The sequence below is a fragment of the Mesoplodon densirostris genome, chromosome 2, assembly GCF_025265405.1.
Source record: "Mesoplodon densirostris isolate mMesDen1 chromosome 2, mMesDen1 primary haplotype, whole genome shotgun sequence".
Lineage (NCBI taxonomy): Eukaryota > Metazoa > Chordata > Mammalia > Artiodactyla > Ziphiidae > Mesoplodon > Mesoplodon densirostris.
The window spans coordinates 109,695,364-109,721,813 of record NC_082662.1 but is presented as its reverse complement, the minus strand read 5'-3'; the positions used below and the strand labels follow the sequence as shown (position 1 = coordinate 109,721,813).

The 26,450-nt window shown below is 40.8% G+C and overlaps 2 protein-coding genes across 6 annotated transcripts in view; one reads left to right on the top strand and one right to left on the bottom strand.

Moving 5' to 3' along the window:
- Positions 1 to 19,462, top strand: part of PDZK1 (PDZ domain containing 1) — a 41,777-nt gene extending 22,315 nt beyond the window's left edge. Inside the window, exons 2-9 of one of the 2 annotated variants that reach the window (XM_060090399.1) lie at positions 4,757 to 4,968; positions 5,750 to 5,996; positions 7,750 to 7,886; positions 9,334 to 9,529; positions 12,090 to 12,286; positions 16,836 to 17,060; positions 17,727 to 18,017; positions 19,409 to 19,462. In XM_060090399.1, the coding sequence (XP_059946382.1) occupies positions 4,757 to 4,968; positions 5,750 to 5,996; positions 7,750 to 7,886; positions 9,334 to 9,529; positions 12,090 to 12,286; positions 16,836 to 17,060; positions 17,727 to 18,017; positions 19,409 to 19,462 (1,559 nt within the window). Of the gene's footprint in view, positions 1 to 4,756; positions 4,969 to 5,749; positions 5,997 to 7,749; positions 7,887 to 9,333; positions 9,530 to 12,089; positions 12,287 to 16,835; positions 17,061 to 17,726; positions 18,018 to 19,408 lie in introns of those variants that run through there. The other variant, XM_060090400.1, reaches the window with a different exon arrangement.
- Positions 18,806 to 26,450, bottom strand: part of GPR89A (G protein-coupled receptor 89A) — a 47,669-nt gene continuing 40,024 nt past the window's right edge. For 2 of the 4 annotated variants that reach the window (XM_060090401.1, XM_060090404.1), the window contains 4 exons: positions 24,009 to 24,104; positions 22,287 to 22,376; positions 21,295 to 21,360; positions 19,456 to 21,155 (listed from right to left, as the gene is read on the bottom strand). In XM_060090401.1, the coding sequence (XP_059946384.1) occupies positions 20,949 to 21,155; positions 21,295 to 21,360; positions 22,287 to 22,376; positions 24,009 to 24,104 (459 nt within the window). In that variant the 3' untranslated portion in view covers positions 19,456 to 20,948. The other 2 variants (XM_060090403.1, XM_060090402.1) reach the window with 2 other exon arrangements.

The window sequence follows — 26,450 nt, the reverse complement described above, 5'->3', positions numbered from 1 at the left end:
TTAGAAGAAGGTGGAGTCTAAAGGTATGATTAATAATAAAGTTTGATTAAAAAAATCTCTTTGGGGCTTCCCTGGTGGCGCAGTGGTTGAGAGTCCGCCTGCCGATGCAGGGGACACAGGTTCGTGCCCCGGTCCAAGAGGATCCCACATGCCGCAGAGCGGCTGGGCCCGTGAGCCATGGCCGCTGAGCCTGCATGTCCAGAGCCTGTGCTCCGCACGGGAGAGGCCACAACAGTGAGAGGCCCGCGAACCACAAAAAAAAAAAAAAAAAAAAAAAAAAAAATCTCTTTGGCTCTCACCACTGAGTCTTTCCTGCCCACCAGCACTTTGTTCTCCTTCCCACAGACAAGCAACTTTGTTGCCAAAAATTGACTTTTTCCCCCAGAGCTCAGAAATGGTTAGAGCTTTCTTCCATTTCCAGTATTTTATTTTGGCTCTTTGAACTGGGGAGTAAGGCCTGCTGAGGGTTTGATGGACTCCAGCCTGAATCAGATGATTGCCGATATGATATTATGGAAATCCATAGGCCTTCACTAATTGCATATCTTTCCACCATAGGGTTCTGATCTCTGGATTCTCAAGAAGCAGAAGATGGGGGTGGGGGCTGAAGAAATAGGAAACAGTATCCTTTTTTTCTTTTTAAACTATTACCTTACTTATTTTTAATTTTAAAAAATTGAGGTATATTTGATTTATACTATTATATTAGTTTCAGGTATACAACATAGTGATTCAAGATTTTTATAGACTACTCCATTTAAAGTTATTATAAAATAATGGCTATGTTCCCTGTGCTGCACAATATATCCTTGTAGCTTATTTATTTTATACATAGTAGTTTGTACCTCTTAATCCCCTACCCCTATCTTGCTTGCCCCTCCCTCCTTCCCTCTCGCCACTGGTAACTACTAGTTTGTTCTCTATATCTGTGAGTCTGTTTTAAACAAACAAACAATTCATTTGTTTGTTTTATTTTTTAGATTCCACATATAAGTGATAATATACAGTATTTGTCTTTCTCTGTCTGACTTACTTCACTAAGCACAGTACCCTACAAGTCCATCCATGTTGTTGCAAATGGCTAAATTTCATTCTTTTTTATGGCTGAGTAGTGTTCCATTGTGTGTGTGTGTGTGTGTGTGTGTGTGTATCACATCTTCTTTATCCATTCATCTGTTGATGGACACTTGTATTGCTTCCATATCTTGGCTATTGTAAATAATGCTGCTATGAACATTGGGGAGTGTATCTTTTCAAATTAGTGTTTTCATTTTCTTTGGATATATACCTAGGAGTGGAATTGCTGGATCATATGGTAGTTCTATTTTTAATTTTTTGAGGAACCTCCATACTGTTTTACTTAGTGGCTGCACCCATTTACATTCCCACTAACAAGTGTACAAGGGTCCCCTTTTCTCCACATCCTCATCAACATTTGTTAATTGTGGTCTTTTTGATGATAGCCATTCTGACAGGTGTGAGGTGATATCTCACTGTGGTTTTGATTTTCAAGAAAAGGAGGAAGAAATAGGAAACAGTATCCTTAAATACAGAGATCCTTCCTAGTTAGGCCCTGTGTTCCAGAGTTCCAGGCATCCTTATCATGGAGCAGTGACAGAGTCTTGCTAAAGTGACTGATGCCAGCCCTGATTTAGGGGCCAGTGTAAACCAGGCTGTGGACTAGACAAACCCAGGACTGGAGCTGGACCAGAGCCCAGCCCTCTTGATTCCTAGTTGAACTGTCTCTCTACAAGATGGCACAGGAAACAAACAGTTTCAGGGCCCTATGTAAGGCCAAGCTTTGGGGGTTTTGATCAGCTTTCTCTACTAGTACAGATGAAGGTGTTAAATATTTCATCAGTTTGGTATGGGGGGCAGCATTAATCCTTTAGTGGCTGAATTGTGGGAAGAGCAGAGAGGGTGGAAGGACATAATCTGGGCCTGGGGACAGCAGCTGTTTCCCACCCAGAGTGGTAGCATTTCTATCAGTATTTTTATCGGTGTGAACTGGCTCTAATTCTCTGTGCTTCAACCATAGATGTGAAAAGAAACTCTGACCTCGAACACCTGAGGCTTCAAAGACATAAGTGCAGATCTGAGTGATTACTGTCTGGCTGTTTGAAACTTTAAAGAAAGAAAGAAACACACAAACAACTTGAGATTTTGCCCAGAAACAGGGATTTGTGTTTCCTTGTATATCAGACTTTCAGGTCTCTATTGAGATACAGGAAAACTTTGTCTCTTCTCTCCCCAAACACTGGACCGCCCTACGAGCAAGGAGGATTCATCTTCCATCCTTGGGAAAAAGAGTAAGATCCTGTGGCTGTCATTGCAGAGTGTGAGATGGCTGAACTGTAGGGGTGGGTACCTTAGAAACGAGCATTCATACGCTGATCAGAAAGAGACTCATCTCTTGATGAAAACGTAGCATCTAATGGCCCTTATTTTGAATAATTTTAAGGACATGTTTTGAATTTTGTAGGATTTGGATGAGGTTTCTCTATAATTATTGATACTTCCAAATTTCAGAGGGCTTTTATTTTTTTTCCCTTCAAGGCTTTTCAGGCCTATGAAATTGAGAGCTGATAGGGATCTAGGGGTAAGTTTGGACATAGATGTAGATTCCAGTTGGAAAACGGAATGCTTGCAGGCTGGATGATCAGTAGAAAGAAAAGTCATGGGTCAGAGTCAGAGAGGCCACACACAGGTTCCTGCATGTGAGGAAGCCCCACTCTGGCGCTGCCCTCTTCTCCCCTAACTCTCTACTTTCCCCCTTTCCTCCCAAAGCAGCATCTTCCTGGCGGTTGGTCATGATAAGACAGAGCTGCAATGCTCTCCCAGGTGTGGACGGTGATCGTGGTGACTGTGGTTTCACTTTTCTCTGCCCTTGATTCTCTTTGGGGTGGCCTTAGGCCTCAGGCCCTCATAAGAGATCACTTGAAACATTGTCTATTTTTTTATTTTTAAACATTTTTATTGGAGTATAGTTGATTTACACTCTTGTGTTAGTTTCAGGTGTACAACAAAAGTGAATCAGTTTTACATATACATATATCCACTCGTTTTTTTTTTTTTGATTCTTTTCCCATATAGGCCACTACAGAGTATTGAGTAGAGCTCCCTGTGCTATACAGTAGGTTCTTGTTAGTTATCTATTTTATATAGGTTAGTGTGGAAACATTGTCTATTTATTTCTTGTTTCCTTGGCTTCTTAGTCATTGATGCCTCTGGTGGCTTGGTTGCCAGACTCTGCTGAGAGCAAGTGCAATAGCCAAGGGATCGGGCCGTGGGAGGCTTTCTGCCCCATTTGTACTGTATGTTTCTGTGGGCACAGAAGTCAGAGAAGGCCAAGTCCAATTACCATGGCGTGGCTTCTAGGGAGCCTGGAGCACTTTGTTGTCTCTCCTCCACCCTCCACTCCCATACCCTGTGCGGTCATCTGCTCCTGTCCCTCCAGGAGAAACGGATGGTTTATTCTGAGTTACTGGAGGGAGCTGTGACAAGGGGAACGTGAGGGCTTGCTGTGCAGGCAGTTTAACCAGCAGAGTCTAGCCTACTGCTCTCGGGCCTCTGCTCTACACCAGCAGTTCTTAGCCTCTATTCTCAAGTGCTTAAGCCAGGAGGGGTTGGGGACCCCTGGCAGGAATCTTTTTTTTTTTTAATTTTATTGAAGTATAGTTGATTTACAATGTTGTGTTAATTTCTGCTGTACAGCAAAGTGATTCAGTTATACATATTTGTCATATTATTTTCCATATTATTTTCCATTATGTTTTATCACGGGATATTGAATATAGTTCCCTGTGCCTAGCAGGAATCTGACCCTTAATGTCTGGGTACCAGGGCCCCAAGCTGTTGGTTTTCACACTTTTCCTTTCCTCCTCCTGTGGCCCAGAGCCTTGCTCTTGCAATGGGGTGAAAGGAGGGGCAGGATGGGTGGAAACGGAAGCGCTTCAGGAGGGAGAAATCTGACGTGGCAGCGGGAATCCTCTCTCTGTCGGGCATCCCTCCTCTGTTCTGACTAGAACTTCAGCGTCCTAGAAACCACTTTTCTATCTGTTTCCAATGTACCAGGTCAGCTCTCAGGCCTGGCTTCTCTGATTTTTAATTGTTTGAGGTCTTCCTTATCTTGTCTCACCTCACCACTCCTACTAATTCTTCAGGTCTTGGAAAAGTCATTTCTCCAGGAAGCCATTCTTAATTCTTCCCACCCCATTCCCTACTCCCAAGACACTCTGTTATATTCTCCCTTATCACTCTATTCTTCCCTAGTAGATCATTCATCACATGTTTCTGTAGAAACATGTTCTCCCTGATATGAGAGGCAAAGTATAGGTCTGTCTTGTCCACAGATTTATCTTCAATGCCCAGAACTTGGCAAGCTCTTCAAATATTTAAGTGAAAGTGGACTTGGATTTTCTTAAAATTTTTAGGTAATGTATTTGGAACTAATTTCTTTTGGTCAGGGGACAAAGGGGAATTTGGTCTTGGAGCTATTGAAATGGAAGCATCTCTGTCCAGTACCTAGCCAAACACATGGGTCTGAAATTCAAGTGTAAGGTCATCTTTGGGGAGAAATAGATTTGGAAGTCACTAGCAAGTCCTGGAAGGTGGCTTCCTATACCCCGAATGTTGCTACCTGAACAGTCTGGATTTGGTGTGACAGAAGAATAGAGGTATAGGAGATGGAGGACAGATTTCTCACCCCAGTTAGATTTTCTGTCTTGTGGATTTACCCATTTGTTTTTCATCACAGAAATGGCCTCCACCTTCAACCCCCGAGAATGCAAGCTGTCTAAACAGGAAGGGCAAAGCTATGGCTTCTCCCTGCGAATTGAGAAGGACACTGATGGCCACCTGGTCCGGGTGGTTGAGAAGGGTAGCCCAGCAGAGAAGGCAGGTCTCCAGGATGGAGACAGAGTTCTTAGGATCAATGGTGTCTTTGTGGACAAGAAAGAGCATATGCAGGTAAATGGGACATTTGAGGTTCTTCTGCCTCTAGGATCTCTTCAGCTCCCACATCTCTGCTGATTCTAGTTTTGGGGGTCAGTGGAGCCTTCCTGGCTGCCACTGGCAAGGCAGGACACCTTTACAGCCATATTCTGCCAGCTAATCAAGTCTCCCATGATTAACCAAGAACTGTAAAAATTATTCCTAGGTTTGAATAGTGTCAGGTCTAATATGCATTGCATATTTGCTACATGAAAGGAACTATACTAGGCAATTTCATATTCATTATTTTGTTAAATCCTCACCACAACTCATGAGGTTCATATCACTATTTCATAGATGAGGAAGTGGAGGCTCAGTCACCTTAGCTTGCTAATGTGTTCATGTAGTGAACATGGGGGAGGGTCTGACCTTACCCCAATTCTGTCTGCCTCTAACTGGGTGCTCTTTTCACTGTACTATGCTGTCTCCATAGACCCAGGAGGACCTGTTTTGCTCTAGGGCAGCATTCATCCCTGGAAAGGACCAGTCCTAGTAAAAGTCCCCTGGGCTAGGGTTGGGCTATACTCTAGATTACAGTAGTGCTAGAGGCCCAGCCTAATCTGTACCTGGATCTCGGGAGGGGCCTGGGCAGAGATGGCTGGGGCACGATCTGCTAACTATTTGGGTGTCAGGGGTCAGCTAGTAGAATCTCCAGGGCCACATAATGAGCCAGATGGTGAGCCCTCCCCCGGCCCCCACCCCGGAGGTTGATAGAGGGTTATTGGTTAAAGTTAACCTTTTTCTTTCTTCCTCCTAGGTTGTGGATCTGGTCAGAAAAAGTGGGAATTCAGTGACTATACTGGTCCTGGATGGGGATTCTTATGAGAAAGCTATGAAAAAACAAGTAGATTTGAAAGAGTTGGGTCAAAGTCAGGAGTCGAGTTTGAATGATAAGAAGCTGCCCTCTGTGATGAACGGAGGAGCACAGACTTGGACGCAGCCACGGCTCTGCTACCTGGTGAAGGAGGGGAGTAGCTATGGCTTCTCTCTGAAAACTGTCCAAGGTGAGCTTGAGGGTGGGGCAGGGACAAACAGCTTTCCAGAAGAAAGATACTGTTATCTGTTAATGACTCCTTTGACTAATTTTCAGTTGGAGATCCGACAGCAGCCTCTCTCTCCCTTTCCCTCCCTGGCCTTTCCCTTGCTTTGCACAGTTGTGCAAAGAGGGATCAGGACATTGGACAGCAGCACTGTGTGGGGGACACTGGGTACTCCGGTCCCCCAGTGTTTGTCAGGCTGAGCCTTTGAGGCCAGAGGGTTAGAGGGTTGATGCTTCTTCGTGGGTAAAGACGGAGGGGAGAATGGAGAAAAAGAGGCAAGAGAAGGGAGGTTCTCCATGATGGCCACTCTTGAATTAGAGTGATATCTCTTTTCATCTCTCAGAATGCCCAGGTAGCCACTTATTCAAAAAATTCTTGAGTACCTATTTATGTATCAGCCACTGTTACAGTTGCTGAGGACACTGCAAAAATCCCCACCCTCCTGTGGCATTTAAATAGTACCCTCAGCTGTGGCCAAGCTCTGACCTGACTTCCTGACCTCTAGCTGAGAGGTACAGTGATTTGAGAAATCCCAACCATCAGAAAGCATTAGAAGTTCTGTTTCTAGAATTTCAGAGCTGCAGGCTGACCCACGCTCAGTTGACCATGGTTTTCTAATGATTCCACTGGGATTGAGGTTGGAACCATAGCTGTGTTAGCCTTTTGGTTCCACCTCTAATGTTGCTCCTTCCCTGTTCTTTCTGGTATTGGAGAGGTACTGATAGGGGGTCATAATTTGCTAAGTGCTAAACAGCAGACCAATAGTAAACATAAAATAGTTTCCAAGGCTTATTTAACTGGTAGCAAGAGAAATAAACTAGCTATAAGAGGTATTTCTCAAGTTTGTCAGTTATTAAAACACAGTGATGTAGGTGGTCAAGGGAAGCTTGGCATTTCCCAGAGGTTGGTTATCAGTGAAATGGTAAAAAAAAAAAAAAAAAAAAGAAAAAGAAATTTTAATTCATACTCTACTCATTTGGCCTTTGTATAATGTCCATGGTGAATGGTTTAGGTTAGCTTTATGAAGAAAATTTTTTCTTCATGACGAATACGTAACAAGGTAACAGGAGAAATGTTAAGTATTTAAGGAAGCAGAGTTTAAATTACTGTTATTCTTTGCAAATTGTTTATGTAGTCATTATGAAGCTACCCTTTGCCTAGGCTGATATATTAATATCTTGAAAGAATTGACAGCACTTCTTTAAGAAGCACCTAAATCATACCACCTACTAATACACAATGACTGTGTGGATGCTTTCCTCTCCTCCTGTGCCTCTGCCCTCTTTAGCCTGCATCAGTGAGATTTATTCACTCCACTGGATGTGGTGGTTGTTGATAGTATTAATTAAAGAGGACAGAATGGAGCAGACGACTTCTAATTCTACAAATGCAAAGAAAGGGAGTACGACACAGTGATGCAGTGTGGGCATGATTTGGTACTTTCTGGTTCAAGAAGCCAGTGCCACCTGAGATTGCTTCTTTGCATTTAGTTCGGCTCAGAAATCGTATTCAAATCAACAAAAACCAACTGAGTAATGGCTCTGTCAAGCTTTGCGCTATGAGCTCTAATTGTCACTCTAGATCAGAAGCCAAAGTCTATTTGAGTTAGCCCTAAAATTTGAAGTTCTAATTTTGTATTATTGGGAGAAAACCCTTTGCTGTTGGACTTTCTGTGTAATGGAGTTGTGACGCTTGTTCACCTGCTACCCTCTTTCAGGTAAAAAGGGAGTGTGCATGACTGATATAAAACCTCAAGGTGTGGCTATGAAAGCAGGAGTCCTGGCTGATGATCACTTGATTGAAGTGAATGGAGAGAACATAGAGGATGCCACCCATGACGAGGTGGTTGAAAAGGTATATCCCAAAGGAGTACTTTTCTTACTGTATCTTTCACTCTGCTCTCATTGGAAGTGACAGGAAGACAGGAATGGTAGTTTATGATGGGAGGACTATAATAATGGGAAGATAACCCTTTGTATTAAGACCAGACTCACTAGTGGTATAAAGTGTTATAGAGTTTTGGAATAAGGCCTTTGCTAGTTTCATGTTGTTTTGAAGAAAAGTGTTCTAAAGAACCATTAACTTTATCTTTTGGATCTTATTTGTAATTGATTGGAATTAATTCCAATTTAGAGGGGGGTTGGAATCCCCCTCTAAATTTATAATAAAGTGAATGTTGAGCCCATGTTACTAAAATGTTGTAATACAAGCTGGAAGATAACCAGTGTGGTGATGAATATTGAGCTACACATGGGGAGTATTTGAAGACCTGTTATATCCCAAATCTTCTGTCTAGCATGGTTCCATGACACATGGAAAACACTCAGAGGTTTTTTTTTTGTTTTTTGTTTTTTGGTTTTTTTTTGCGGTATGCGGGCCTCTCACTGTTGTGGCCTCTCCCGTTGCGGAGCACAGGCTCTGGACGCGCAGGCTCAGCGGCCATGGCTCATGGGCCCAGCCGCTCCTCAGCATGTGGGATCATCCTGGACCGGGGCACGAACCCGTGTCCCCTGCATCAGCAGGCGGATTCTCAGCCACTGCGCCACTAGGGAAGCCCAGAGGTTTTTTTTTTAATATATAAATTTATTTACTTATAAATTAAAAAAATAAATTTATTTATTTATGTTTGGCTGCATTGAGACTTCGTTGCTGCGCGTGGGCTTTCCCTAGTTGCAGCGACTGGGGGCTACTCTTCGTTGTGGTGTGCGGTGGCTTCTCTTGTTGTGGAGCGTGGGCTCTAGGCATGCAGGCTTCAGTAGTTGTGGCACGCTGGCTCAGTAGTTGTGGTGCACAGGCTTAGTTGTTCCGCGGCATACGGGGTCTTCCCGGACCAGGGCTCAAACCCGTGTCCCCTGCAATGGCAGGCAGATTCCTAACCACTGCACCACCAGGGAAGTCCATCAGAAGTTTTCCTTTGGGGTCATATGGAACCTTGAAAATTGACCAAATTTATCTTCTCCTGGTAGAAGGATCTTTCAAAGTAGACCTTTACTTTCTTTTTCAAACTCCTTTCCTAGTCTTCACCTATGTACCTTTCTGGGTACACAGATATCACTTGGGTTCAGTTAGCATCTGTGTGGGTGAGGTCATACTTAAGAGGCGAAAAACAACAACTGTATGAGGGAAGATAGATAAATACCAGTGAGGTGGTAGAAAACAGTATTACAGATTAAACTCAGGCCTCACATCTCATATTTCCTATTGAATCTATAGACTGTGTGCCTTGATACAGAAACTTTCCTCTTTCCCAGCATCATTCTTGGAGATTGATGTTGGTCCTCACCTGTGTATATTGTTGCAGGTGAAGAAGTCCGGAAGCCGCGTCATGTTCCTGCTGGTGGACAAGGAAACTGACAAGCACCATAGTGAGCAGAAGATAAAATTCAAGAGAGAAACAGCCAGTTTGAAACTGCTACCCCACCATCCCCGGGTTGTGGAGATGAAGAAGGGAAGCAATGGCTATGGTTTCTATCTGAGGTCAGGCCCAGAACAGAAAGGTAAGGCACTTGAAGAGCAGAAAACCTGGCAGTGTAACCATCCAATTCCTCATCCCAGTCTGACTCCAGAGTTCCATTAGGCCCCCAAGCCCCCATCAGATTCATGAAGGAAGTAGTAAGAAACTAGAAAGCATAGCTGGGTCAGTTTAACTCCGTGCATATGGGGTGGGGGCCTGATGATGGGCATCCCTAGGTTTCCACAGCAGAATTATAAGGCAGAATTTTGGATCTGGGCAGTAGTATGCTGGTAGATTGGCTCTCTGGAAAAAAAAAAAAGCCCTAATTTGTAGCTTGTGTCGTTTTTTGTGGTGTAAATACTCCCACCATGTCTGATTTCAAGCCACCAACATGCTGTCACAGAATGCACAGTTGAGAACTGTTTTCATGAGCTGGTGTGAGGCAGCTCCAGCACACCCCTAGGTCTGAGGCAGAGGTGTGGGTTGGGGTCTGGGACTTGAAGAGAACCAGGAGTCTTTCTGGTTCCTTGTAATTCAATAAGGAAAGAACTAAGGTCCTCCTACAGAAGCTGAATACATTAAAAAAATGTAGGTTCAGGCCATGTGAACTGTTATTCACCCAGAAGTTGCTATTTTCTTTTAATCATGTATTTATATTAATTTATGAAACATTAATTTGGTTCATGTAATATAAAAACATCCTCAGGGCCCTTGAGAATATCAAGTGAATCAGACAAGAATTCTTCAGTCAAGAAGCCTCTTGTTTAGTAGAGGACATAAGACATGTGTATCCATGACTGAAGGTAGATGGTGAGAAGCACCTTAATACAGGGCAGATAAAATACTGTGGAAATCCAATGTTGGAGCAAGTTTTTCTCACTAAAAATGTACTGGGAGGCCTCTTTTACTAAGGCAGCACTTGAGCTCAGGCTTCGTAGTATGAATAGAATTTGGGCAAGTTGATGGAGTGGGGACAGGAAGGCCAGTCCATGAAGACAGGATTGTATGAGTAAAGCAGGAAAACACAGGCACAGTTTTATTGGCATCTAATGTGTAGCACAGAAAACCAAGTTAGAAAGGTTGGTTGGCAAGAAATGATGGACCTTTAGTGCGTGTTGAGGAGTTTGGACTTGTTTCTATAGTCAGTGGGGAGTTAAATGTTTTTTGAACAGTGTGAGAGAGAAGAAAAATTAAGCCTACAGTGTCTCGGGAGCTTTACACATCTCAATTACTCCTAATAATTCTGCAAGAATTGCTGAAATTGAGGACTTGAAGAAGATAGAATAATTTCTATAAGGTCAAACAGTTAGTTGTGGTACAGCTAGGATCAAATTCAGGTCTGTTTAGTTCCAAAGCCCATGTTCATGCTGTTGCCCTGGGGAGTGACTCGGTCAGACATTGCATCAGGATGAATCTGGAGGCAGGTCTGCATTGGAGAAGGTGAGCATTAAGGACAGGGAGAGCAACTGGTAAGGTGCTGTGGCAGTTTAGGTAGAATTTCAGGTAGAGGATCTAGAACTCAAGAAGAGGAGATGTATAAAAATATTAAGGTAGCACTGAAGGTCTTGGCTGATTAGACACGGGGAGTGGATGCTGAGGAAGAATCAGTTGCTAAGTGTCAGTGCCTGGGGAGATGGTGCCCCCACTAACAGGTGACCATGATGAGGGAGACGGGCCAAGATGACTTTTGGTTTGAATACATTACATTGGAGGAATCTATGGGATATCCAGTTGGAGATGCCAAGCAGCTAGCTGGAAAAGTGAAACTGGAGCTTGTTAAAACTGAATGAAGGGGCTTCCCTGGTGGCGCAGTGGTTGAGAGTCCGCCTGCTGATGCAGGGGACGCGGGTTAGTGTCCCAGTCCAGGAGGATCCCACATGCTGCGGAGCGGCTGGGCCCATGAGCCATGGCCGCTGAGTCTGTGCGTCCCGAGCCTGTGCTCCACAACAGGAGAGGCCACAACAGTGAGAGGCCCGTGTACCGCGAAAGAGAAAAAAGAAAAAAAAAAAACTGAATGAAGGACAAAAAAAAGTGTGAGAGATCTGGAGGCATCTGGTGAAGATAGTTTAAGTCACGAGAATAAGGCTAAAGACACATCCTTGTGGCGTGCACACACAAACGCATTCACAACTGAATTTGCCCAACTGCTACTAAAATGCCAGCATGGGTTTCCTAGGGTCTGAATTCTTTGGTTTTGTTAATCATTCTTCCCTTCCCCCTTTTTTCTTTATGGCAACTTCTACATAAGATGTACAGATACAAGTATGCACACTGACTTCCTGGGACCTTGCTGACCCTTCTTACTGCTGAGCATGCTATTTTGTTAAGATTGAATCCCAAACACTTTTAGTAACAACATTCTTTAAAACCCTTTCATTATTAATGGCTGGGTTTGTTCTTGGAATGAGTTCTGACCAAAGAATGAGGCTGGATAGGATGTGTATAGACATCCTAGGGTGCCAGTGGGAAGGACAGGAGTTGTACTCAGCATGCTTTTTATATCTATTTTATAAGGGCCTTAGGTTCCAGCAGAAATCCCCCAGTTTGTTTTTTAGTGGTCTTTCTGATAATTTTATTAATTTTTTTTTGGTGGGGGTGAGTAGGTCAAATCGTTAAGGACATAGATTCCGGAAGTCCAGCAGAGAAGGCTGGCTTGAAGAACAATGACCTGGTGGTTGCTGTCAACGGCGAGTCTGTGGAGTCCCTCGATCATGACAGTGTGGTGGAAATGATTAAAAAGGGTGGAGACCAGACTTCACTGTTGGTGGTGGACAAAGAGACGGAAAACATATATAAACTGGTAAGTAATACAAGGCCACATATTCATGAATTAAGGTTGGGTCCATTCAGTCATGCCCTCAAACTTTGGCTAAGTTACCACTTTGATCTTCATACTGGAAGGGGCATAAAATCATCATAAAGGCTGCATTGAAGCTCAAATTGGTAGAGATAAGAGAATGCCAAGTGATTGGCACATGAGTTTTAAGTCCTTAGATTCAAGATTTTGAAAGAATTTGCAAATATAACTGCAGAATCTCTCTTGGTGACCTGGGAAAAACCTATGAACAATAGCCTGGAAATAAGCAGATGTAGCCCTAACTTTCCCAAATAGGGAATAATTGGATTTTAAACTATAGACCAATACATTCTATCAATCCGTGTAAAAGCCTAGAAAGGATTATTAAACAGTTTATAAGCCCTTAGCAAGGGAGTAGAAACACAGATTCACCAAGACCAACTGGTGTCAAACTAACCTTTTTTCCTCTAATCACAACAGCTATTATCTGCGCATTTTAAGGTTTTTATAACACTTTTGTCATAAGAACTGAGGTTCACTCTAGCTTAGCAGACATTTGGGGGCCTCCTAAGGCACCATCTGCCTTGCTGGGTGTTGGTCACAAAAATGAACAAAGATGAACTTGTTCTGTGTGATATGCAATAATAGAAGCATCCAAAGGTGTATAAGTGATATAGAGGGAGGAATATTATGAGAGGTGGTGGTAGTACTAGCGTCCTTTTTAGATGAAAAAAATGGAACTTAGACTAAGTGATGATTGTCGGAAGTCACACAGCTTAGCAGACTGAAGCCGGTGTGTGAATGCAGGTTTTATTATGCCATAATCCCTCCCAGCACATCATTTTGATTAGATATTTCAAGACACTTGTCTTGATGACACTCTGCCCCTATCCAAAAAATGCAATTTAAGGTTACATTAATTGACACTTAGCTTCTGGAGATGGTAGTATTACTGTACTGAGTTGGTCAGACTATACCTGAAATTACCAGTAATGTAATCTTGGGTAAGTTACCCTCTCTGTGTCTGTTTCTTTCGTTGTAAAATGGGTGTAGCTACAGTGAAGGGTGACTATGAGTGTTAAATGAGTTAATATTTGGAGCATTCAGAATAATGCCTGGCACATATAAATGTTTGTTAAATCAACATTGTGTCCAGTTCTGAGAACCTCACTTTAAGGCCAGTGTCAAGAAAGGTAACTAGGGCAGAGGTTTCATAAGACACTACATGAATATTTCGCTTGAATGAGCACAGACTTTGGGGAAGAAAGAACATCTTCAAGAATTTGAAAGGCTAAATGGTAACTACGTAAGGTGATGGATGTGTTAATTTAACTTGATTGTGGTAATCATTTCACAATGTATATGTCTAGCAAATCATCATGTGTACACCTTGAATATATACAATTTGTCAATTATACTTCATTAAAGCTGGGAAAATGTATGAAGCAAAAATTGACAAAATTGAAAAGAGAAATACAGTTCTACAATAATAGTTGGAGACTTCAATATCCCACTCTCAATACTGGATAGAACAACCAGACAGAAGTAAGGAACTAGAGGACTTGAACAACACAAACCAGCTAGATCTAACAGACATACACTCTATCCAACAACAGAATACACATTCTTCTCAAATGCACAAGGGATATTCTCCAGAATAGACAATATGTTAGGCCACAAATTAAGTCACAATAGCCAAAAGATGTAATCAACCCAAGTGTCCACTGACAGATGAATGGATTTAAAAAATGTTATATATATATTATATATCTATATACTATCTATCTAGATCTATCTATCATCTATCAACTATATCTATCTAATGAATTTGGAAGGCTATTACATGCAGGAAGTAGACTTATTTTTGAGGTGTTCTATGGGGCACAGCTTGACCAAATAGAGAAGGCACAGGGAGCTAGCTTTTGGCTTAAGGATAACTGAAGCTGCCAGGAACAAGCTCTGCAGAGCAGGGAGTTCCCAGTTGGTGGAAAAAACTCAAGCAGAAGTCAGAAGGTCACTGCTGTAGCTGTTGTAAAGGGATTCTGGCATCAAGTCCTTTTCAATGCCTCCTAAACTTATGACAGCATGACTGAACTATAATTTTAATGTTTTGGTTAAGATGAGAGAAATTGGACCTAAAAAGATGCTTGTTGCCATCTTCTTCCTCCCTCTTCACTACCCCCTCCACCCCAAAGTAAGTTCCATAGATGGGTAGGTGGGAGGTGGTTGGATCTTTGATATATATCAGTGAATAAAACAAACACCTAAAACAGTTCCTGGCACATACTAGACAGCCAAATATTTGAGTGAAGAATGAGTAAAAACTCATTAAGTGTTTAATGTTACTGTCCTCTGCCTGAAGATTAGCTGCTACTGGCAGATACAGTTGATTTGCTTGTTTGGGTAGTGACATCAGTGGTATTTTTGCATGTGATGAGTCACTTTGACAATTTTCCACATTCTATTTTTTAAATTTATTTATCTTTGGCTGCATTGGGTCTTTGTTGCTGTGCACTGGCTTTCTCTAGCTGCGGCGAGCGGGGGCTACTCTTCATTGTGGTGTGCAGGCTTCTCATTGCGGTGGCTTCTCTTGTTGCAGAGCACAGGCTCTAGGCACACGGGCTTCAGTAGTTGTGGCTTGCAGGCTCTAGAAGGCAGGCTCTGTAGTTGTGGTGCATGGGCTTAGTTGTTCCACAGCATGTGGGATCTTCCTGGACCAGGGATTGAACCCATGTCCCCTGCATTGGCAGGCAGATTCTTAACCACTGTGCCACCAGGGTAGTCCCAATTTTCTACTTTTTTTTTTATTATAAATTTATTTATTTTTATTTTTGGTTGCATTGGGTCTTCATTGTTGCACGTGGGCTTTCTCTAGTTGCGGCCAGCAAGGGCTACTCTTTGTTGCGGTGTGTGGGCTTCTCATTGCGGTGGCTTCTCTTGTTGCAGAGCATGGGCTCTAGGCACGTGGGCTTCAGTAATTGTGGCACAAGGGCTCAGTAGCTGTGGCGCACGGGCTTAGTTGCTCCGCAGCATGTGGGATCTTCCTGGACCAGAGCTTGAACCCGTGTCCCCTGCATTGGCAGGCAGATTCTTAACCACTGTGCCACTAGGGAAGCCCCCAATTTTCCACATTTTAAAGAGAAAGAAATGTGGGGAGATTTGCAAGTATATCATTGAAAGGTCTGAAGTTAGCTGAATTAGGTAACTAGCAGGTTCTGTGCTGGTGCTACTCTTGATAAGAAAGGAAGATGTGGTCTTGGGGTTAGTAAGACAGATGACACCAGGACCCCAAATCCAGTTTTATCCAGGTTGCTGAACAGTATGACTTGGGGCAGAGCAAACGTACTCACCTTCAATTGCTTGATTTTCTACTCATTGCCTAACAAATGTCCTGGATGCTTGTGAGTGATAATTTAACTACTGATCCAAGATCTTACTATACCCAAATATACCCTTTTAATTCTCTCAACTAAAACCCACACTCAGCTAAACTCTTCATTCTGTAACACAAACCAGTCATATGTTTCCTGTTCTCTGCCTCTTTACATTTGAGACCATCACTGCCTTCTTCACATGGATGGTCTGGGAGTTGAGATGGATTAGAAGTATTTAAAGATGGTGAGGAGTCTGGCTTAACCGAAGTGTCAGCTAATGGTTACAATAATAAATAGTAAAATAAATTGAGTACAGCAGATACAGGACTGGAGGGGGAGGGGGAGAAGCAAGTAGCAAATGATGGAATTGAGGTTTTTTTTTTTTTTTTGCTGGTATGCGGGCCTCTCACTGCTGTGGCCTCTCCCGTTGTGGAGCACAGGCTCCAGACGTGCAGGCTCAGCGGCCATGGCGCACGGGCCCAGCCGCTCCGCGGCATGTGGGATCTTCCTGGACCGGGGCACGAACCCATGTGCCCTGCACTGGCAGGCGGACTCTCAACCACTGCACCACCAGGGAAGCCCTGGAATTGACTTTTGTTACCATATGTGATCACATGATTGCCAACCTCCTCTACCCCCTCCCCCAATTAATTACTGCGTGTAATTCAAATAGTGGTAAAAATAATGTCTCATGTTTCACTTTCTCTAATGTGTTTAAGGAGCTCTGAAGAGTTCTGAAGACCATCTTATTGAAGGGGAAGGGCCAGGTGAACCTGCTCTGCATGAGGTACTGGGCAAGTCACTCAATGTCTATAATCTCCTAACAGGGAGATTGCCTATGGTTTGTTCAGTGACTCGCTCACTATCATGGAATCAGAATAAACTGGCAGTTCTGTTAGACTTATTTTTGGATCCTTGTACAACATTCTATACTGCTTTTATTTTATATATATTTACATTTGTTTACATGTTTACACTCATTACTCTATAACCAAGCTCAGTCTTCCTTTATACCTTTTCTGTTTGGGGTAGTAGAGAAATTTTATAGCCCACAGCCAGGTGTATCTGGAAGAGGAGTGGAACATGGAGGATACCTTATAAATTAAACCAGCACATTTAATAAAGTGTAACTTCTCATACTTACAATTAATGGGTTTTTCCCCCTTTATTTTCTAAAGGCTGGCTTTTCTCCATTACTCTACTATCAAAATCAAGAACTGCCTAATGGGTCTGTCAAGGAGGCTCCAGTTCCTACTCCTGCCCCTCTGGAGGTCTCAAGCCCAGATACTACAGAGGAGGTAGCAGATCATAAGCCTAAACTCTGCAGGCTGGTCAAAGGTGAAGATGGCTATGGCTTTCACTTAAATGCGATTCGGGGTCAGCCAGGCTCATTCGTCAAAGAGGTATGGTGATCTGGTTCCAGCAGCCCAACGAACAGTCACAATTAGGAGAGTCCCAGTTTCTCCCACTCACTGATGGCTCAGTAAAAAGGTTACATTGAAGGCTTACACCGAGGGTCTCACGTGGGTTCAAATAAACACCATTATGCTCTTGTACCCTTTAAGATAGGTACTAGTACATCCTAAGCTCACATCTTTCATTTCTTAAACATCTGTTCCACCTAATTGTCTCTATAGATACTTTCAAATCAAATACTGTAAACAGAGTGAGTTGACATGACTGTGGTGACAGTCACTAAATATTATGGGAGTGATACTTGTTTGCTTCTGTGCATAATGCCCTTACCCTGCAGGGACTGACAGTGAGAAGACTGTCTCTACAGCTCTCAAGTTGGGAACAAAGAAGGCGGACCTATGAAATCTAATGCCTTCAACCCAGAAGACATATGATATTCAACCACTGTGACACTACTCATTTGAGTACGGAAGTTGTAGCTTTCATAAGGAGAAAAGCAATAGAGAACCATTCTCAACTTCTCTACCTCAAGGAGAAATAATAACATGATTAAAAATAAATTCTCAATGTCCTCATCTCTCCTCTGAAGAATAGCTAGTCTAACATTCTGTTATCTGTGTTTGGAAGTGATAACTCAGAACCTCTGCCCACAGGTACAGAAGGGTGGCCCTGCTGACCTGGCTGGGCTAGAGGATGAGGATGTCATCATTGAAGTGAATGGAGTGAACGTACTGGATGAGCCCTATGAGAAGGTGGTGGACAGAATCCAGACCAGTGGCAAGAATGTCATACTCTTAGTCTGTGGAAAGAAGGCCTATGATTATTTCCAGGCTAAGAAAATCCCTATCGTTTCCTCCATGGCTAATCCACTGGATGATGCCCCTGATCCCGAAGAAGGAACGCCGGAGGAAGCAGAGCAAGACTCACACATGGCAAAAGAACGAGTGAGTGGTGATACATTTCTTTTAGTAATCTAACTAACCAGAGTCTAGTAAAGTCCTTAATAAGTGCACCCTGTGTCTATGTTTACCACAGATTTCCTAAAATACTAGAAAATTACAGTGTAAAGAGAACTAGCAAATTCATTTATCATGGCAGAGAGGAGATGGTATAAGAACAGCAAACATCTTATTTTTCATAGCATGGAGTTGATGGTAACTTATCAAAATTATAATGGGAACCACCAGAAGAAACTGAATCAGACTATTTATGTACAAATTCTGGATCTACCATTTATCAGCCTTAGGTAAATGGATTTATTCTCTGTGCCTCAGTTTCCCCACCTATAAAACAAGGATAATTTGTCAGATTGTTATCAGGATTATATTAATTAAGACTGTTAAAGTGCTTTGAGCAGTGCCTGCTTCATGGTAAGCATGAAAATGAATGGTGGTGGTTAGTGACAGTATTGTTTTTAAAATAATTGGCAGATATTCAAGTTTTATTACTGGGGAAGAGTAAGCATTATTCCGTATGTATTTGGATTAGATAAATTCCTTGGTAAGTCTTAATTTCTTTTCACAGGTGAACTTGAGGTCCAAAAGTAAACTGACCTAAGTTCATAAAGAAAATGTATGGCAAAGCCAAGACTCTAAAAGTTTTATATTCTTTCTGTTACATTATTTCTATTGATTGGTAATACAAAAAACAAATACTCACTTTTAATGAATACATGCTGTCTTAGTCTGTTTGGGCTGCTAAACAAAATAGCATAGACTGGTTGGCTTATAAACAACAAACATTTATTTCTCACAGTTCTTGAGGCTGGGAAGTCCAAGATCACGGCACTGACAGATTCAGTGTCTGGTGAAGGACCTCTTCCAGCTTGCAGACTGCTGACTTCTGGCCGTGCCTTCACATGGAAGAAGGGGCTGCAGAGCTCTGGGAGGCCTCTTTTATAAGGGCACTAATCTCAATCATGAGAGCTCTGCCCTCATGACCTAATCACCTCCCAAAGGCCCTGCCTCCTAATAACATCACCCTGGGGAACAGGATTTCAACTTACCCATTTTAGGGAGATACAGACTTGCAGACCATTGCATACATTGACCTTGTATTCTAGGTGTCTTTAAAAAATTCTATAACAACTCTATAGGAAGTCATTATAGTACTATGCTAACTTTACAGAAAAGAAATTGTACATATATGGACCTTAAGAAATCTGTTAGTGTCAAACAGCAAACTGGAAACAAAGCCAAGTACAGAATTCAGGTCACCTGGCTTCTAGTGAGTGACTCTACTCCCTGATTTAAGTCATGCAACTCTGGAATAGATCATCCATCTCCTGATGTTCACACTCTTACCACTTATAGATCCTTTGTTTTCTTTTGCACAGGCCCACAGTACAGCCTCTCATTCTTCTTCCAATTCTGAAGATACAGAGATGTGATGAGAACAAGTAATAGCTTTGGCTGATAGCTGTTTCTGGGTATTTAATAGGAATCTTTTCCTAAGGAATGAGCTACCACCAGTTTACTGTCTCTGTTAGAGAAGAACTCCTCTGGAAACCAGTTTTGTCATGTGCGATTGTCTTCTGTTGTCATCTGTTTTAGGGGCGGCTACTGCAGATAGCTTATTTATGGTCAACTTAGGAAAAGTTAAGGCAGGAGCCAGATGCTTTTCATTTGATTTCTTTCAAGCTTCAACTTAACTACATTTCTCCATATGCTGTTATCTCTTCTGTAGGTTCCTAGAGCACCAAAGATGATTTATAAATTTGTATATGTGAGAACTGCTAATTAAAGTACCTGAGCAGATAAGCCTATTAAAATTATCCTTTGTAAGAATGTTGTTGTTGCTAAAATAAATGCCATTAAAAATGCCTTTTGAGTATGCTTAAATTTTGCCTGTTAGCTGATGTAACCTTAATAGTGCTTTTGTTTTTGGTAAACTTTTTATGCTTTAACCTACATGTTGCCTCTAGAAACCCAAAACACAATAAAACTCAGAATAAGATCTAAGTAATAAAAAGAGACTTCCTGGTAATAAAATTCAGGATTTTCTTAAATTGCATATCTGAGTGTTCTAAAATTTTCCAACAGCTTCCTTTTACAGATGAAGAAATTGAGTCGTAGGATAGGAAAGTGACTTATTCCAGTTAGCAGTTATTCATTGTTTTACCCCACAGCACGAGGGGCAAATGAAAAGAAAAAATGAGATATCATCACTGACTTGAATTTAGAGTAATTCACTTTTAAATAATAAGTTGAAAGGAAATCAAGAAAAATGACATACTTTGAAGTCTCTCTTGGTAGACTCTAGTTCAGCTGCATACCATTCCTTCCCCAGGACAGATAACCTCTTGGTTATTTTAAGGGGACAGGGGTTGGGGAGGAAGGGTAGGATGCCAATTCATATTAGATCACACAAGCATAACTTTTTAACCAAGCTATCCTCGATAAAATGATGCTAAGTCCAAAGTGTTAACAATCTCTGATTTTAATGATAGTCAATCTCAAGGGAACGTCATAACCTTCTCCATGTGATCCTTGACTTGAACAGAATCTCATGTGTTTGGCCCAGCTACCTTAGATCTCTCTTAGCCCAGAATTCCAGTGTATTTTCTCCCCTTAGTTTCTTGGCTCTGTCCAGTCCCACCACCCAGCATACTGCACCAGCCTCAAACCCAAACAGGGTGCTCTTGGCTGAGTACTAGCTTGAGTTACTTCTCTCTCTCATTTCTGTGATCATGAGTAGCTGGTGCTACTCATGATCACAGTATCATCGGAGGAGGAAGGTATAAGCTGGAGGTAGAATATGCTACCATAGCATTTTGTTTGTTTAAAAAATGTTAGGCCCCGGTCCCCTCCATTTTTTCCCTCTTATATCCAAATTCTGACACCACTGGCCTGTAGCAGTCTATAATAGCCATGAGTTCAAGGTGCCATATGCTTCTCTGGTGCCTGTTTGTGGGCCAAATAGAGGAAGAGTATGCTGGAGAGAGCACTGACCAGGAAGATGACATCAAACCAACGGTGATAGAAGTTGAACTGTAGTTCTCCAAGGACTTCGGTGACTATGGTGCGGTACTCCAGAGGCATGCTCATTCGGATCAGCAGCACAGAGGAGACGAAGTACATGCCCTGTAAGTCAGATTAATCAAGAAGTCCCTTTGAACGTAGTGACAGACAAGTCCCAGGACATTGTTAAAATATTTAAAAGTATAGAATACATTTCTGGCATTTTACAGCTGTACACATAAAGCTAGTTCGTTAAACTTACCATTATCTGTGCTAATAGTAGGACAATGACATTGGAGGACTTACTGCTGGATATGGCATAAAAGAACTGTCAAGAAAGGGAGGAGAGATGAATTTATATGGTACTGCTAGATTCCTGTGTCAAAAACATTAAGTAGTACAGTTAACATTTAATTAAAAATGTCTCTTCCATGCCACAATCCTTTATAGAACCATTCATATGATTAAGGCTATAAATAAGATATTTAAATAGACTGCCCCAAAAGGATCCAGTTATACTTTTCCCATATGGGTAAGTTGGTGGTTTTAGGTATTATAACATGAAAGGATTCCACCTTATCAGAAACTATGTGATACATATGATTTTAACATCATTATAAATCATTAAAACAAATTATTCCAGGCCACTCCAAGCCCTTGAAATTGTTACTAGGCTCCCTGAGCTCTTCCTAAAATTGTGCTAGATGCTTGGTGATCCCTTCTCCCCTCCCAACCTCTTCTCTCCTTTCAAACAATTCTTGGATTTTGAAATCCCTACCTCTTCTGCCAGAGAGGATTTACCTTCCAGCTCCATGAAGCCTTCCTATGTTGATCAGAAAACAGCTGAACATTCTGCTTCTCCTACTTCCATATCCTCCTTACAAGCAACTCTCACAGTTATTCTTCTAACCTCAAATACTATCTCATTTATTCATTCCAAATACCTGCTCAGTACCTACCATGTGCCACGTTCTGTTCTAGATGCTGGTGACATATCAGTGAATGAAACAGACTGTGATCTCATTCTGTGACCTTTGGTAACTAACTGTACTTATCTGATTGGTGTATGATGTAAATACATCATCATCAACTTATGTATTAGTTTAACTTTTTCTTTTATTCTGTTGTATGTCTTTTAAATATTTGCGACTGCTGTTTAAGATCTCAGAAGGCAGAAATGTTAATTAGGTAAAATCATCTCACAGTGCCACATGTAATTAAATTAGTACTTTTAAACTCTGTGATACAACCTACCTTGGTAAGAGTGATCAGCAGTCCTCTGATAGACGTGACAATGATTATTCCAACCAGAATGAAGGAAATGTGTTGGGACCAGAACTTCACCTGTCAACACAATAGGAAGGAAAAATATTTGTTAAATCTCTGTTCAGAGAGATGGGAAAGCTAAGAAGATGCATTCTTATCACTTATGTAGCTGTGAGAGGGAACTTCATTAGCAAGTAAGTGGCAGCGAAAACATGTACAGGAAGACTGCAGTGGATATCTTAACTAGCAGACTTAAAACTTAAGGACAGAAGAAAGAAAGTGCAATGAAGTGATGAAAATAACCCTAATAACCAGAAGAAACACAAAGCTAATAACACAGCTTCAAGTGAAAAGCATGAATTAAAAGGAAACTAAATAGCAGCCTGATAATTTTTAATATCTGTGAATGACAGTTCTCTGATCACCCAAAACTATAAGAAACTTTTCTTCTTATAATAAAAGAATATGTAGACATTCTCAGCTATAGTCTAGGAAATAGCTGACCTTCATCTGAATCACATGATGATACCTTCTTCTCCTCTTGGATTGCTTCAGAGTGAGAGGCAGCTGTGATACCCTGTGCTTGATTCAGGGCTGAAAAGCATCTGAGGGGGAGCTGCATTGCTAACATCTAAGAGATGTTATGCAGAATTATGAAACGTGAAGTATGTATATAGATGAGTTATAGATGGAATACATATACACACACAGCAGCTAGCCTTAAAGCACTGATAAGGGCATTTCTAAAACCTCACCCCAGTAAAAATATTTAAAAGAGGAAAACACATGTGAAAAAAGAGCGAAGCATACTTTACCGTATAATTTATACACTACCTGAAGGAAAGATACCATGCTCCTTCAAAAAAGGATACACTATTGATCTATCATCAAAAAAATGTGTGCTTTGAGCTGTTTCTCAAGGACTGGAGCTCAATTTGCTCTGGTGTATTTTCATTTTATCCAGCTACCAGGGGCATGTCCAGCAGAGATGGCTGGCTGGGGGTAGCATGCAGTCTGTGGCCAGGATCATAGCACAGCTAAATGGCACTCATAGGGACTAAGAACATGACATTGGTCTTATTATCAAAGTGCTAATCAGCTAGAATCATTGGCTGTATATATACCTGGAAAATATACTATTCTACAAATAAAGACATTAAACTTAAATTGGGACAAGAGTGTGTTTAATAACAGTGGTATTATAAAACATGTAGAAAGACGATTAAAAAAACCTTTGTGCACAGGTGACAGTTAACATTTTTAGCTCAAAACCCACATGAATTAATTGATACAGTTAATTTTTTATAGCAGAAATCATTTCAGTTCTAACACAAAAACACTAATTAGTATTTAATTTTCTACCAGAGGAATCAAAGGTGAGTTATGTTTGAAGATGTCATCAAGTATCACAGAGAGAAGTATTTGAATATTTGTTATGGAGAAGCTGGTGAGTGGTAGCTGCTACAGAGAAGAAGAGGAGGAACTACAGAAATAATCACTCTCCATGACAATAATAATTGCCAGTCGTTACTTATGGTTTTATGCCCTTTACGAATTTGCCATATGAATATGCCAAAATATAGAGGACAGTGAGAAGAATGAAAGCAGAGCAAGCACCTAGAATAAGGAGTTAGAATCTAAAGAATTGTAATTTAGAGCAGATAAAATAGAAAGAAACATAACAAACAAGGATTTTGATACAACTCTTACATCAAATTGGATCCCCAGATAATTCACAGTGATCTCAATGCCTCTTGTGACTGGATCAGTTTTCCCAACTCGGTCAAAAACGATATTAATGGTTGCCTGCAGAGACACAGACCTTTACATTAGAGTATCTCAATAATCACCATTTTAAAAAATGATTCAAAATAATGAATTAATCACCAAATGTACCTTACAGGTGGATATTCCTAAAAGTGCAATTCTACTCTCAATCTAGATCATATATAAGAAATCTATTTTGGCTATTCACACATAGGCAAACAAAAGTCCCTATCTACACTATCTTTCTTTTCTGTAGAGTATAAAGGAGAATAAGGCTATGACATATACAACTTAATTTAATAGGATCCAGAAAGGAAACATTTTGGTAGATGAACTCAGGGTAAGAGAATCAAGGAATTCCAGGGTCATTCCCTGTGGTTATTTTCTGACAGCTCTAATAGCAATCACTAAAACAAAAAAAAAGAGAGTTATAGCTGACAAGCCAACAAAGAAGATCAAATGGAATTAAGAAAAATACCCAATTAATCCAAAAGAAGGAAGAAAAAAAGGAAAAAGGGGAAAAAAGAACACATGAGATGAATAAAAACATACAGCAACATGGTTGTTTTAAACTCAACCATATCGATAATCACATTAAATATAAATGGTCTAAACCAGGGGTTGGCAGACTCTGCCACTGTCACGTAACTGTAGCTACAGACAATATGTAGATAAATGGGCTTGGCTGTGTTCCAATAAAACTTTTAAAATAAAAGCACGTTGTGGCTGGATTTGGCCTGTGGGCTACAGATGGCTGACTCCTGGTCCAAATATGACAATTAAATGGCAGAGACCATCAGATTAGATAAAAAAGCAAGTTGCTTACAAGAAACCCACTTTAAAGATACAGATAGGTTAAAAGTAAAAGTATGGAAAAAGATATATTATGCTAACGCTAATCAAAAGAAAGCTGGAATGTCTATATTAATATCAGACAAAGTAGATTTCATAGCAAAAAATAAAAGGGTCACTTCATAAGAATAAAAGAATCATTTCAACAAGGGGCACATAATGACCCTACATGACATACATGAAGCAAAAAAAAGATAGAATTTTAAAAAAGGCAAATCCACAACAATAGGTGGAAATTTCAACACCCCTCTCTCAGTAATTAAGTAGTCAGAAAATCAGTAAGAGCACAGAAAACTTTAACAATACTATCAACCAACTTGACCTAATTGACACTTGCAAGCCATTCCACCCAACAGGAGTAGAATACACATTCTATTCAAGTGTACATAGAACATTAACCATGGTTAACCATATTCTGGGTCAGAAAACAAGTCTCAATAAACTTAAAAAGATTCAAAGTATATTTGCAGATCACATGAAATTAAATTAGAAAGCAATTACAGAAAGATATTCAGATGATCCCCAAATATTTTATAACATACTTCTAACCCACAAGTCAAAGAAGAAATCAAAAAGGAAATCAGGAAGTATTTTGAACTGAATGAAAATAAAAATAAACATATCAAAAAAGTTGCATTTTGTGAGATGCAACTAAAATAGTGCTTAGCAAGAAATTTATAGCGTTAAGAGACCTATATTAAAAAAAAAGGTTTCAAACCAATGATCTTAGCTTCCACTTTAAGAAATTAGAAAAAGAAGACCCTAAAAAAGCAGAAGAGAAATAATAGTAGAAACCAGAAAAACAACAGAGAAAAATCAATTAACCCAGATGCTGGTTCTTTGAAAAGTTCAATAAGATTGATAACTTCTATCGAGACTGATCAGAAAAAAAGAGAAAAGACACACATTATCAATATCAAGAATTAGAGAGATACCAATTCACATACACTAAAATTATTATAATTAAAAAGATAGATAATAAGTGTTGAAGAGGATGTGGAGAAATTGCAACCATCACACATTGCTGGTAGGAATGTAAATTGGTACAGATGCTTTGGAAAACAGCCTGGTAGTTTGGCAGTTTATTAGAAGGTTAAACATATAGTTAGCATATAACCCAGCAATTCTACCCCGACAGGTATATACCTAAGAGAAATGAAACATCTGTCCACATAAAAACTTATACATGAATGCTCACAATAGCATTACTTACAGTGGCCAAAAAGTGGAAACAACTCAAATGTCCATCAACTGATAAGTGGATAATTTAAATTAATGTGGTATATCCATATAAGGAAATAAATATTACTCAGTCATAAAAAGGAATGAAGTACTGATAGAGGCTACAACACAGAGGAACATTGAAAACATTATGTGAAGAAGCCAATCACAAAAGACCACACTGTATGATTCCATTTACATGAAATGTCCAGAATAGGGAAATTTATAGAGACAGAAAGTATCAGTAGATTAGTGGCTGCCTAAGGCTGGGGGAGAAATAGGGAATGACTGCTAGTGAGTATGGGATTTCTT